This window comes from Centrocercus urophasianus, unplaced genomic scaffold (assembly GCF_019232065.1).
Source record: "Centrocercus urophasianus isolate 14NV4802_14NV808 unplaced genomic scaffold, USGS_Curo_1.0 seq_24, whole genome shotgun sequence".
NCBI lineage: Eukaryota > Metazoa > Chordata > Aves > Galliformes > Phasianidae > Centrocercus > Centrocercus urophasianus.
Window position 1 is genome coordinate 17,122,076 of NW_024884800.1, and position 13,907 is coordinate 17,135,982.

At 43.8% G+C, this 13,907-nt stretch overlaps 1 protein-coding gene and 1 long non-coding RNA gene across 2 annotated transcripts in view; both read left to right on the forward strand.

The window, feature by feature from the left end:
* Window positions 1–4,171: 4,171 nt before the first annotated feature.
* Window positions 4,172–9,992, forward strand: LOC122163666. Its single transcript, XR_006170019.1, has 2 exons — window positions 4,172–5,554; window positions 6,332–9,992. It is a non-coding gene; the product is annotated as an uncharacterized LOC122163666 (long non-coding RNA).
* Window positions 9,993–11,951: 1,959 nt separating this feature from the next.
* The window catches only part of RADX (RPA1 related single stranded DNA binding protein, X-linked), a 25,565-nt gene continuing 23,609 nt past the window's right edge, over window positions 11,952–13,907 (forward strand). Inside the window, 4 exon segments of the mRNA XM_042825409.1 lie at window positions 11,952–11,983; window positions 13,500–13,692; window positions 13,694–13,763; window positions 13,766–13,876. Of these exon segments, the coding sequence (XP_042681343.1) occupies window positions 11,952–11,983; window positions 13,500–13,692; window positions 13,694–13,763; window positions 13,766–13,876 (406 nt within the window).

The window sequence follows — 13,907 nt, forward strand, 5'->3', positions numbered from 1 at the left end:
AGAAGAGGCCGACCCCCAGCTCACTACAACCTCCCTTCAGGAAGTTATAGAGAGCAATGAGGTCTCCCCTGAGCCTCCTCTTCTCCAGGCTGAACATTCCCAGCTCCTTCAGCCTCTCCTCATATGGCCTGTGTTCCAGACCCCTCACCAGCTTTGTTGCCCTCCTTTGAACACGAATCTACCTGGGGACAGGTAGATAGGCTGGGTGCAATAAAACATCCTACTGAGACAGGAGAGGGTGAGTTCAAGGCAGGGCTTAAGATGGTAAGGTTAGGAGAGCTGAGCAAACAGATGGCTCCTTGTCCACTTCTTAGTTTAATTATTTTTAACTAAAATGTCTGCAGTTGGCTCAGTGCATCTTGACTACTAAATAGATAAATAAAAACCCCATATTATAACTGAGCGATTTGGGGCAGGGAAACTAAATATAGTTGCTCCCACAATCTTCCAATTGGGACCTCTATGACCTATCTGTTAATAACAAACTGGAGATAGGAAACTCAAATCCACTGGGGAATTAAAATTGTGTAAATAATCTATCCACCTTTAATCTGAAAGACATTTCGTATATGTGGGGCTAAATATAAATAGGGCTGCTGTATTTTTTTCTATAAAACAAGATTTAAAAAGGGTTGAAGAAACATGAAGCTAATAAGATTTGGGAGCACCTTCTGCCCTTTTGTGTGAATAAGGAATTATTTACAGCACGTCTTGGAGGGCTGGCACAAAACCAGGTACTCCAAAAGAGTGGGGAAACCACAGAGGTTCTTATTTCCTTTGCTGGGTACGTATTAAAAGCAAGAAGGACTTTGTGTGGAGAAACTATGCTACCAAATGCTGGTTGTAGTACTGTATCAGTGCTGTATCGATTATCCTTAGCAGAAGTTGAAATACTTGCTGTCCAACTCATGCTCAGAAAATACCTGCTTCTGGCTGAGCGATTTTTGTTGCTCAGATCTCCTGCCCAGTTTTTCCAGCAAACGGCACACAAACAAGCAGCCCTTCACCCTTCCCACATCTCTGGCATTTCCCAAAGAGGAAGGACTTAACAGAAGTCATGGTTTCATAGAGCACATGGGGTTTGACTGAAGGGTCAAAGAATGACTCATTAGAAGAAAAGAAGGACTCAGTTTTAAGATCTGTATGGTCTGTAATAGCTGCTATCTTTCACTGTCAGCAAAGTCACTGGCCATACTGCTTGTAAAAGTTCATGCCCAGCTGCATATTTGCCTGAAGCAATTTTCTCTAACATGTACAGAACAGCAAAATTCAGACAGGTTTTTTTTGCTCTGAATTTCACATATGCATATGCTGACTCTCTCCAAAACTGAAGCCAGTACATCATTGTTCTCCATAAAAAGGAATGTGATACAATGACATAGGCATACCAAAATGGGTCAGAATCTTTTAATTCATGTTCAGTTTGTTCACTTCAAACTTCTTGGCTTATTTGGAATCAGTTACCTGGGGAATTTTAGGAGTCTCCATCACCAGAGGCTTTTAAGGTTTTTAAGGTGAGACAAACAACTATCAGAAGTGATGCCAGTGTGGTGCAGAGACGGGTGGAAGAGAAGGTGCAGTAGGTCCTTTCCTGCCCTATTTCTGTAACACTAATCAGAAAATCCTGACTTCCTGTTATTTTGCTAAAAGCTGGCCTGATTTTGCTCTCGTGCACAGATAAATTGATAATAACTGCTTAGGGCGGTGAGTCACATTCAGTGCATTAGATCAGAAGAGGGATTTTTGAAGGGAAAAAAACAAAACTGAAAAGCTACAGAAGGGAAGTGAGGTTCTAGCAGTACGTGGGCTGGCTCTGTGATACAAAGGGCACTTCTCAAACTGCTGTGCTGCTGATGTGAGAGCAAGAGATCGCTAGCTCACGTCAGCGGCACTTCATAGAAGCTAATGGCTTCAATATGGCTCAGTTATTTCTCTCACCTTTTCTGCCTCCCTCAACCATTTCCCCTTGAAGCAGTCACTTCCATGAGCGGGGGCTCTCCTCAGCCTAATGCTTCACACACAGTGTAAACAGGAAGCACCAAGTAGGTGGCCTTGCCCCAGTTTTAGAGCAATCTTAATGCTTTCACGATGTTAAGAGACTGATTCTGATCCCACTTCCCTAGATTGAGTTTATGGTGTGCATTCTTTGATCTCCAGGGAGTAATGCTGGGATAGATGTCGTAACAGGAAGCACAGCTCGGGCACCACTGCTGGTCTTTGGCATACATGGTAACGTGAGTGAGGCAGGGGACACTCTGGCATTGCTCCAGAAGTGTAAGCAGTGTTGGCACACTGCTCTGAACTGGTACACGCCTTTTCTGCCGAGCTATCCGAAGGACATGAGCGGTTCACTCTGCCTAGCATTGCTGGAAACCAGTACAGTCTTGCACTGTAACATAAACATGCTTCAGTTTTAACAGCTGGAAGCAGAGAATATTTTGATATAAAGCTTGTTGATGTGGAAAGTGGACTCAAAATAACTATTCCAAACTTGCTTATAGGATAGGAGTTTTTTTCGGAATAAGTAGACTTCAGTCTGAGTATCTGATCTGCTGGCAATCGATTCCACGTGGCACACTTGTATTTTAGGGTAAGTGCTCTCACGTGGGAAGAACATCCAGACTCAGCACTGAATTTTGAATTCACAATCTGCTGCCCTCCAAATTAATTTCCATGTATACCCTAGCCCTTATGTGTGGACAACCCCACAGATGGTATAGTGAGGTCTTTCTGTTGGCATGTATGTCTTCAGATGAGAAAAAGTCTGCTTGATTCTGCCATAGGAATGAGTGACCCAGTCATCCAAGGCCTTCTATTTTGGATGACCTAGAGGTTGTAGCATAGGCTGACTAAGCTGTTACTGAGAGCTGCAAGGATGATATCAAGTTGACATCTGCCAAGGGCATTGATACAGCTGATACAGACACAGGGTACTGACAACCTGAGTGCAGATTTCACAAAGTAGAAAAGATAAGAAGGAGAATTACGAGTGGATTAGGCCTTTGACATTGGATGTACATACTAAGCTGTGCAGCCACAGAATATCTTCATGCTGTATATAAACAATTGGATATATACAGTTGTTTACACCTCCCTTAATGTCCCACCCTCCCGAATCATAGCCAAACTGTGTGTGTGTCTGCTGTATTTAAAAGCTATGTTTGAAAATGTTAACGCAGTGTCAGTGGTTGCAAAAAACAGCAGATGTATTATATTGTATCATCTTTACTTTTATGGTCTAAGCCTACTTTATTGCAAGGCTTTAAGAAACAGACATTGCTTGCATTAAAAATGTAGGACAGGCAGGCACTGAAGCTAAAAAACCAGTCAGTTGCACACATTCCAACTAGACCATTTCAGAGTGCCACAAATCTCAGACTAATAAGAAGACAATTCATAGCTGAGCAAGAATAATTTCTGAGTGTTGGCTATCTAGAGCATAAATAATGTGTTTTGTACCGTGGAAGTCAGCACATACAATAGTCAGAGGTCTTCCATTGAAACGGTGCCTAATTTGAGATCTGTGTTGTTAACTCCTTCAGTGCTATCCTGATTTCTCATCTAACTGCCAGATTCAAAGGGAATAACACACTGTGCTTCCACAGTGCTGGAGTATCTTCTTGCGTTATGTACAGTATCTTCAAAAGCAAATGATGGGAAGACAGTAGCTAAAAGGCACCAAATAATGGCACCTTATGTCTGCAGGGAGCTGCTGGAGAGGAGGGCCACAGAGATGATCAGGGGACTGGAGCACCTCCCCTGCGAAGACAGGCTGAGGGAGCTGGGCTTGTTCAGCCTGGAGAAGAGAAGGCTGGGGGTGACCTCAGTGCAGCCTGCAGTACCTAAAGGGAGCCCACAAACAGGAGGGGAATCAACTCTTGGAAAGGGTAGATAACTGCAGGACAAGGGGAAATGGTTTTAAGTTGAGGGAGGGAAGATTGAGGTTGGATGTCAGGGGGAAGTTCTTTACTATGAGAGCAGTGAGGTGCTGGAACAGCTGCCCAGAGAGGCTGTGGATGCCCCATCCATCCCTGGAGGTGTTCAAGGCCAGGTTGGATGGGACCCTGGGCAGCCTGGGCTGCTATGAAATGGGGAGGTTGGTGGCCCTGCCTGTGGCAGGGGGATTGGAGCTTCATCATCCTTGAAGTCCCTTCCAACCCGGGCCATTCTGTGATTCTGTGATTCGACAGTCCCAGATTTGAAAGTATTTAGGTTTCAGACTACCTCAAACTCAGTAGTTCACGTGTACATACCTAATGCATACCTAACTTCCTCATGCACGGGTACAGAAAGATAACTGAATTTTTTCTTGGACGTGTGCTGTGAAAGGATGAGATACAAAATGAGCACAGGTTGCAGCAAGAGAAATTCCAGTTAGGTATTAGGAAGACATGTTTAACCACCAGTGTCATAAAGCACTGCAGGAAGGGCACAGAGGGCTTGTGAAATAAATACCCTTCAAAACATGACTGGACAAGATCCTCAGTAACCTTGTCTAGTTTAGCCCTGCTCTGAATGGGAAGTTGCACAAGATGCCCTTCACAGCTTTCTCCCCACGTTTTGTGATTCTAAAATATATAATGATGCATACTTTAGGTAAATGTAGAGTCCAAAATAAGTCTGAGAAACTGAAATTCAGTTGCTCTTCCCAAGAGATTTTGTGTAAACTTAAAAGTCATCCATAATATGTTGCTATCAAACAGAAATGTTTCAAAACCGTATTGATATAAACAAGGCAAGAATCAGTTTTTCAGCTGTTAAGTAGCTAATTTTCACAGCCTGTAGCACTCATTTCTCAAATCTGCAGAACAAAAAAAAAGTTTGTAAGAAAAAGAAAGAAAGGTTCCAGCCTCTTGAGTGAACTGAAGAGGAGGGGTTACCTGGAGCACTGTGCTCACTCTTCTATAGAGGAGTTAAAACAAAGGGCAGTAGTACAGCTAGAGATGGAGACATCAGAAATACAAAGAAATAGAATTACAGCAAAGGGAAAACTAATTTAAAAAAAAAAAAGCTTACCATTAGAAAACTTCAAAATTCTGTCCAGAACTGCTTTTCAAACACAAATGTGCCAGCATCCCCAGGGAGAGGCTTCCCTGCTGCACCCTCAGCAGCTCTGGCTTTACAGCACCGCTGCTCGTCTCCTTTCAAGCTCTGCATTGTAAGCTAGGATTTAGCCCTTCAAAACATATCAGCAAAGTCTTTGTGCACGAATCCCTTTTTTGAAGCTAGTGCTGTATTCCAGCTGTAGACTGAGCTCTCACGAGTGACTGTAGCTGTGTTTGGGCTGCTGTTCTGTAAAAAATTCTCCCATGGGTTAGAAACAGTACACAGGAATTAGTAATCACAAATAGTAACAGGCAAGTATATTGTTGGCATTTTTTAACTTACCAAATCCGTTTCTTTTCTTCTTATAGCTTACCTTCAATCTAATCAGGTCATGGGCTGGGGAGAGAAGGCGATTGAACTGCGCTCTGTGGAAACAGGGAATCTGGAAGGAGTATTTATGCACAAGAAAGCGCAGAAGCTAAAATTTCTATGTGAAAGAAATGACAAGGTACTGAGATGACTGCGGTGTGTTGGCTGAAACAAAAACAACTAATAATAAGACTAAGACCATTCAGTGTTTTAACTGCATATTTACGTTGGTTATTTCTCACCTTAACACGTGTGGACATGTGAGCCCACAAAGCAGTCTCTGGGGATATTCCACTCGTGGACACAGCCCTGCTTTATCCAGAGGTGTTACGACTGCTTTCCACATAGTTTTCACTGATTTTGAAGGCGATAGCAAATACGGACAGTTTAAACTGGGCAGACTTGGGCAAAGCAAGTGCAGTGGGCAGCCTGGGAGCCAGCACTGGTAATGCCCAAAGCCAGGACTGCCCTCCTGTGCTGCCGAAATGGCATACGTGCAGAGCAGCCAGCAGTGTCCAAACAGACTGACACACCACCAACAAAACAAAGCCACAGAACACTCTCTGATACTGCAGGCACTAGAATATGTATGGATAATCAAGTAGCATTTCTTGCATGTGGTATTACAGTGATTGATAAATACTATCTGAAACCTGTTTAGAAAAACTAGTCCCCCAAATTGCTTAGCTTCTTTTAACCAGTGTTGTTCTGATTTTCCAAATAGAATATACCATATATTGCTGGCTGTAGCACAAGTTTCATTTTTAGAAGTTCCTCATGGAATCAACATTGAGTTGTGATTTCTATATCCTTACACTTGAGACTCTGGTGTTCTCTAAGATTTCCTGTATGGGTAAAAACATTGTTGTAAATGTAATCTGGCAATAACCTCTCTTTTTTTTCCCTCCCTTTCTAGGTGTTCTTTGCATCTGTACAATCAGGAGGCAGCAGTCAAATTTACTTTATGACTCTTGGTCAAAATGTACTATTCAACTGGTAAATTGCATCAGAATGAAGGATGCTTTGAAGTTCCCTGTAGCTAGCTGTGTAAAATGCTTGGAGGTAATACGTATGAATTTGCACTTTTTACCTACAAAAATCTTGTCATTATTATCAAAATTCATATTCTTGCAGTTTGGAAAGAGTTCTATTTTCCTGTCAAAATCTTGTAAACACATTTAGCTCATCTTCTCAAACACGTCGCAAGCAAAGACTGTATTCATAGTGTTAGGAGAGAGCAAGTTTAATGAAGAATGTATCCAATATAACAAGCTCCTGTACTCTGGTGAGTGCACAGTTTCTTTTATTACAGATAATCTAATGTTATCATCTCTCTTTTTCAGACAGCCACATCTCTATATAGATACAAAAACACAGGTTGGATGGCAAATCAGAATCTGTTTTGAATTGGTTTTTAGCTTGTTATGTATTTTAAGCAAGTCGTTATTGCTTCATGAGGACTTGCTTGTCTGAGTCATCAGTGAAAGAGCAGATCTTCATGAAGGGGCCTGATGCAGTTCAGGGTGCAGAGGGCTCGTGTCCTGTGGCCGAGAATGGGTGTTTTTTCCTGCAGCTGTAGAGGCAGCTGCCTGCAGCCTCGTGCCCTGCGTGGTGGATCTTACAAAAGGCAGGGAGCAGACTTTGTGTTTCTCTCAGGGCTGGAAGCCTGAGCCAATAGACACAGTTACTGTAGAACGTATTTGTAAAAACAGTCTGAACAGAAGTTTGTCTTAATCATATACGCAGTACGGAGCAGAACTTGGAGCTTTTACTCAACCAAGGGACCCACACTCGTGGGAGTTGATTTAAAGGCACTACCTGTGTACATAAGCCACAGGATTAGGCACCATCTTTTCTTCCTTGCTTGCTCTTTTAGCAACAAGTCTTCATGTATTTGTATGTAAATATAATCTTTCCAAAATGGATATTAACAAATGTATTCTGAATATAGTTATGAAAATATCCAAAGAGTTAATCTATTATAAATAGAAAATATAAATAATTTCAGGTGCTTTCTATGCTAATTGCATCAAAATAAAGCTGCATCCGCTAGCGTTATCAGTGCCAGTGTTTCTGCATAAACTTTGTTCTCAGGGGCATGTAACTTGGCCATAAAACTATGCAGAGGTTCTGTGATGAAGTCGTAGGGTTTGATGCAGTCATCATTTAGCTCATTTTCAGATATGCTTTGAGAGTGTAAAGCATCAAATGTAACACGAAAGAGCTTATTCAAGACATGCAGTATGGGTGACGCTGTAGGCAAAAGTGGAATTGATAGCTACAGTGTTTGGAAGCAGGCGTTTTATTACTTGAAATAGGTGATACTGAAAGGTGCGGGGAAAGCATATTGGAGTATCTCTGGTGTCTACCTCAAGGATGATGATACACAATTTACTAAGGGGAGAAGTGAAGTTGTTAAAACTGGTAGCCCTTTTTTTACAGCGTGTCAAGCTAAGGCAGTGTCAGCAGTCGTTTGTGACTGACCGGTGCTCAGAGCGCGGCCGTCAGCTCCAGCACTGCTGTCCTTGTACAGAACTGCAGCGCAGAATCAAAGCAGCGAGTCCTCGGCCCTTCCCGCAGTGGCTGTTGTGCTGCTGCAGGCAGAGGGGAGATGCCTGCACCACTGCTTGTCCGTGTTCCTTGGTTATGTGGAAGCCTGCACTTTCCGAAGTTGTCGACCTAGCCCTTCCCATGAGCACTAGCTTATCTCAAAACGTATAGTGGTTTTTATGAAGTATTTTCCTCTGCAGTGCTTTAACTTAGAGAAGCCTAAGCCTTGCTAGAGTACACGTGCAGTTAAAGTAAACTTAAATGCAGGCAAGTAATCTGCTTGTGTGCACTTAAAATCCAAGCAGTGGGCAAAGCTGCATGAAACAGGTCTCTGTCTCTGATATTCCTACCTGGTGTCTGTGTCAGGGCCGTGTTTTTTACCTGGCTCTTTGCTACTGAGCACTGCGTTTATTTTGATCAATTTTTACCAAAAACAAACAAACAACAGCGAGAGAACAGAAACAAAGATGAAAGTTACAGGGAAAAGGAAAAAAAAATTACAATCAATCAGAAATATGATTTACTTGCTTTTACTTCCAATAAAAAGTCTAAGAAAACTGTGAAGAAAGAACACCTTTCATTTCCTACCCAGTGGGTGTGCAAAACTTGCTTGCAAAACTGCTCTTGCCGTAAGCAATCAGTGACCCAGGCTGCTCGACAGTATTTTAAAGTGTGCTTATCACAGCAGCCTCCGCATTACATGGCAGGCATATGAATTACTCCCCTCCTCCCACGTTGGTGCCAACAGGTAAGGAGCAGATCTTCTTGGTGCTTGGCCCTTGTTTGAAAGGATTTAGCAGAGAACAATGGAAATTTAGGCCATCCTGCGCCAAGGGGCTAAAGAAGCAAAATGCCATCAAACTTGTTTAATATTACTGTAACAGCAACGTGTGACAGTAAGAGGATACTGTGTGAAAATGTTTAGCTCCACATCAGGAAATAACCAAAGCGAGCTTAAGAGAAGGAAGTTGTGCTACTGCATTAAGATTTGAATCTCTCATTCTGCTTCCTTCTGTTAGTCCTTTTCTTTTGAGCTGATTCAAGTCAGTGGATTGGACTTTCACTTTTCACTTTGCATGTAAAAACACTGAATTACTGAGTTTACAACCACCTGTAAATATGGAAAAAATCAGGACCTTAGAGGTGAATGCTTATAAAGGATTTAGAAGCAGTATTCCGAATAATAATGGCAGTTGGGTGTAACAAGAACGTGGTATTTCCTCTTTATCAGAGAAAAAATTAGAGCGGGTGAGGATGAGAAAGAGCCCAGAGATGTTGAAAAGAGTGTGTAAGTGAGAGTGTAAGTGGCTGAAGAGGAAGGAGAAGCTGAAGAAAATGAACAGGAGTAGCCAGAGGGAGGCAGTGGATGTCTGGACCAGGGTAGTGCTGTGGGAGGAATGAGAGGTTACGAAATGTTACAGAAAGTAACCAAAGTATCTGGAATGGCTGGGTGGTCTGAACACTGAATGGCAGCGATCTGAGTGACTGCAGCTTAAAGCAAAAGTTCAAAGGCTCAAGATAAAAAAATTCCAGAGCCCCAAGGTTTTCCTGGCATAAATTTAACTATGCAAAATGCATATCAAATTTTGTATCGTTTTGTGAGGAGTTTCTTTAGCGGAAAGTTAGTGGAAATACCACTAACTTTTGATACCAAGGAGAGAACTGCTGAACTAAGTATGGTTTTCCAGCAATGTCTCTTCAACCCAACGCTCCAGGGACAGAAGGGCAGAACATTACAGCTTCATATCAGTGTTCCACTGGTACATGCAGTATTCTAATGGCAGGTGGTGCTCCTACCATTGCGTTTGCCCTAACGAGTCTGCACTAATACTGCATCAAGGTAGCAGTACTGTATGTGCCTGCTTTAATTTGAAGAGCAGTGAGCTCTGTTCTACAGCCTGAACCTCAGCATACGACTTCAAAACAGGGAACAACGCAAGCTGTGTACTGTACATCATGTATGTGGGTTTTTTGTTGTTCCCTAATGTAAAACCGAAACTAATAAAAAACTGCTTTGAAAATCAAAACTATCATTGGTCTTGTTAGATTCTGTTACATTGGCATAAGCTATTGCAGAAGTCATAGAAAGTGTTGGTTTGTTTTCCAAATCCCACGAGTATGGCTATTTCTGCCTGTATCTGCCCATAGACATGAAATAATACACATCCTTGGAGGGGGTAAAGATATTGAGGAGACAGTGAGAGTTCAGACTGCACAGAATGTGAGTAAGAGTGAGAGCCAGCACTGTGCTGTGTGTTACTAGCGAGCTTTAGCAGTGAGTTTCTGTGCTCCTGCCTTCCTCTTGCACAAATGCCCAGTGGAACTGGAGAGACACAGCAGCTTGCAGACACCTGGCACTGCAAGAACTGGTTTTGTGTTCCTGTATCAGCCTGAGGGCCTGGTTAGTCCATTCTTTTTCTTAGGCATGCTCACAGAGTCTTCATTGCAGCACATGAAGTGTACTGCTATATCTGAGCCGTGAGCACATCGTAGCTCTGTCACTTCAGAGTGAGAATTAGGAAATTTTCCATTTATGCCAGCGTTGGTGTTGGAAAGGGCAAGGGCAGAAGGGGAGATTTCTCCAGAATATTTATGATGGAGATGAGTGTCGTTCATCCATGTTCCGTCTCCTCCATGCTAGCAGAGCACGCTGCCTCCAGCATTCAGTATATGGAATGGACTCTGTATTCTAAGTTTAACCATGGTTGCTTGCTTGAGCACTGAGCTTAGTTTACCCAGTGTTCGTAGCACCAGAAGTTCTTTCTGAGCTTCAGTCATACAGTGCACCAGGATTCTTCCACACCAGTAACTCCAAATGAGTTTCCCTCCCCAGCACAAGAAACATCAGGCTTCAGTTCTAGTGCTGTTCTGCCTGAACAAGTGCTTCCCTCTGCTATTTAATTTCCTACTCCCAGATCAAAAATGATTGCATTATGAACAGGGAAGCAATTCTGGGATTCCTCCTTTGCCTGCACCAATAACTCTGCTATAAAGGAACTGCAGTGATTCATTTATGCATTGTTAGTAGATTTGGAGATGTCACTAATATTGAAGAAAAACATCTTGAAATAAGTGTTATGGGTTTTTTTTTTTGTTTTTTTTTTTTTTTTCCTGGAACAACTGTGAAAAACCATGTAGTTCTCAGCCCCAGATATGCATAAAGACTTTCAGGTGCTGACCCAAGCATCGAATGTTTCAGAGGTGTGGCTGTGGTTTCCATCTTCCACATCAATTACCAGACTTTCCCCTCCCCCTTAGCTGACATTGTTCTAAGATGGTTCTGTGTACTAAGGGCAGTATTTGTCTGGTTCGTGTTAGTTTTTACAAAAAGATGAACAAATTTCTCCCTTCACAAAAACAGATAAACAAGCAGTCTTTCGTCTGAAAGTTTCAGGAACAAGAACTTGAAAACTAGTCAGCAAACTGCTCTTTGTAACTTCTGCCATTACTGTGAAAATAGCAGCTCTTTTGCCATTCCTATTAACACTTCCGCATTTTTGCCTAGTTATAAATGTACAAATAAATGCTGACATGTACTCACTCTGGGCTGTTGTAAAAGATGACCTCCCTGAGACCTGGCAGGCACGCTGCCCCAGCCTGAAGGGCCTGCTCCTAAGTTTCCCAGCTGCTCCCGCTCTAGGCTTGGTGTGCACACCCCAGCCAGAAGCCAGTACTAAAGGTAGTGTGAGAAAGGAAACCCAAACTGATCACATCTGAACAAGTGATACCTGCTAGAGGTCTGCAGCCAAACTGGACAAAATGCCCAGGGATGTCAGATGACAGTAATATAATCAGAGCAAATATAGGTAATCCCAACTCTAACCTGCAAGGATTAGGTTTGGGAGTTGGGTTACCCTGCCTAGTCAAGCAGTAAAAAGATTTTTGTCTCCTTTGGATCCATGTACTAAGCAGATCCCTATAGCAGGTGCTACAAGAAATGACACAGGGACCTCCATTGAAAAAAAATCTGCCCTCCTCCTCCGCTAATGCTCAATGGCATGAACCGACTGATGTGCAGGTAGGAGTGGTGAGCCAGAGTCTGGAGAGTACTGTCATCTCCTCCTACCCTTATACAGGAATATGCTGTGGTAGATGCTAACGAAATGAAAAGCAAACTGGGCCCAACTCTGGCACTTGTCTGTGAGGCAAATCATTACAATTCAATTTATTTGCAACAAAGTAATATTATCCATGATCCTCTCCTGCTCCCCACCCAGGTGTTCCAGGGCAATACTGCTACAAAAATTGGTTGCAAGCTGCTAGAAACTGAGCACACAGGAGCAAGTTCCAGACTCCATCCATATACTGATTCAGGTGACACAGCTTCTGGCATAAAAGCAAATCATAGAAGAGGTGCACACTGGATTCTGAAACAGCTCTCTGACATCAGTAGATAAGACCAGGCCTTTTCTTGACCTTTCTTAAGGTAGCAGTCAAGATTAATAGCGGAGTTACTTAGTGCCCTTCTCCTAAGTCTGCATCCTTTGTTTCATGCTGTGCATGCTGCAAGGTACTGCACATTTCAGTATCAGTGTCCAAAAGCAATCCTGAGAAGGTCATCAGGTTCTGTTAAACAAAATTACCAACCATTTATTTAGAATCTGTGGGGAAGGGAAGGCATTAGCAGGCACTAATAACAGACAAACAAAAGAGAGGAAATTCCTCTCCCTGGAAAGAAACACCCTGCCTTAAGAACCCTTCAAACCTATTGTGACTGCTTATATTAGAACTGTGCTGATAAACATGTATCCATGTTGAATATAAAGGCATAGATAAAATAATTTCTGTGACAAGATAACACTTCTGCAAATAAAGTTATGCAAGCCTCGGGTTTGGAGGTTGTGTCTCATACTATTAAACCAAAATATCTTCTCTCGTGTGCTCTGTACTTTGTACAACCAGGCAGTGACACAACTACACAGCAACAGTGCAAACTGCCCAGCATCCAACAGCCTGTAAGCTCCTTTCTGCTACTTGTTGCTTCTGGAGCTCACCCAAAATGACATTGTAATTTTATTTTATACTAGAAAGTACTTTGTTACAAGCTACCGCACTGTTTTGGAATTAATTTTTTTTCTCCAAAGACCATCATAAAGCTGGATTACAACCTCAGTGTCAGGTCTAGACAGCTGGATTTAAGTGAAACACGAGCAGTGCAGTGAGTTCACGGCCCACCAGCAGAACAATCTGCCTGCTGGTCATCTGCTGCTTTACTGAGCTGCTCCTCAAACGCACAGGGTTGATTAAAGGGCAAGAGCACGTCTTCTGGGCAATCGCCTCAAAAGTTATGTATTATTTAATCGTTCCTGATTATTGCACAGATTGGGTTAACAAAAGGAGCTAAGAGGTAGCGATGAAAAGCACTGGAAAGGCTGCTTTTTGTCAGAGCGCTCTGTGACAAGCAACTGCGTTCCGCAGTGAACTCGGCGATCCGGTGCAGCAGATAATTTACTTCTAAACCCGCAGCATCCCCTCGCGTGCTTTTCATTTCTGTATTAAACGCAGTGCTAGCTGGACCTCTGCTGGCGAGAAAGAAGGAAAGAAAGCAGGACGGAGTCAGCGCAGCAAGGAGCCATCACCGATCTCACGCCGCACCGCCGCTCGGCGCCGTCAGCCGCAGCCACACGGCCGCAGGTGCAGCGCTGCCCGCGGACGCGTCCCTCACGGCCGGAGCCGTGCTCGGGGCGCGATGGCGGGAAAGGCGCCCTCACGCCGCCCTCTCGCCGCCCCCGGCCGAGCAAGCCCGGGCAGGCCCCGCGCCGCCGCTTTCCCGCCGTACCTCCCCCGGCGACCGTTAGCGGCGTCGCATGGCAAGCAGCGCGCGCGCGCAGAGCCTCGCCCCGCCCGCCCGCGCCATAGCGGCGCCGCGGCTCCGCCGCTGACGGGAGCGGGCCGAGCCCGCCGCCGCCTCGCGCCGCCGCGGCCCCGGGCGAAGGGGCCGC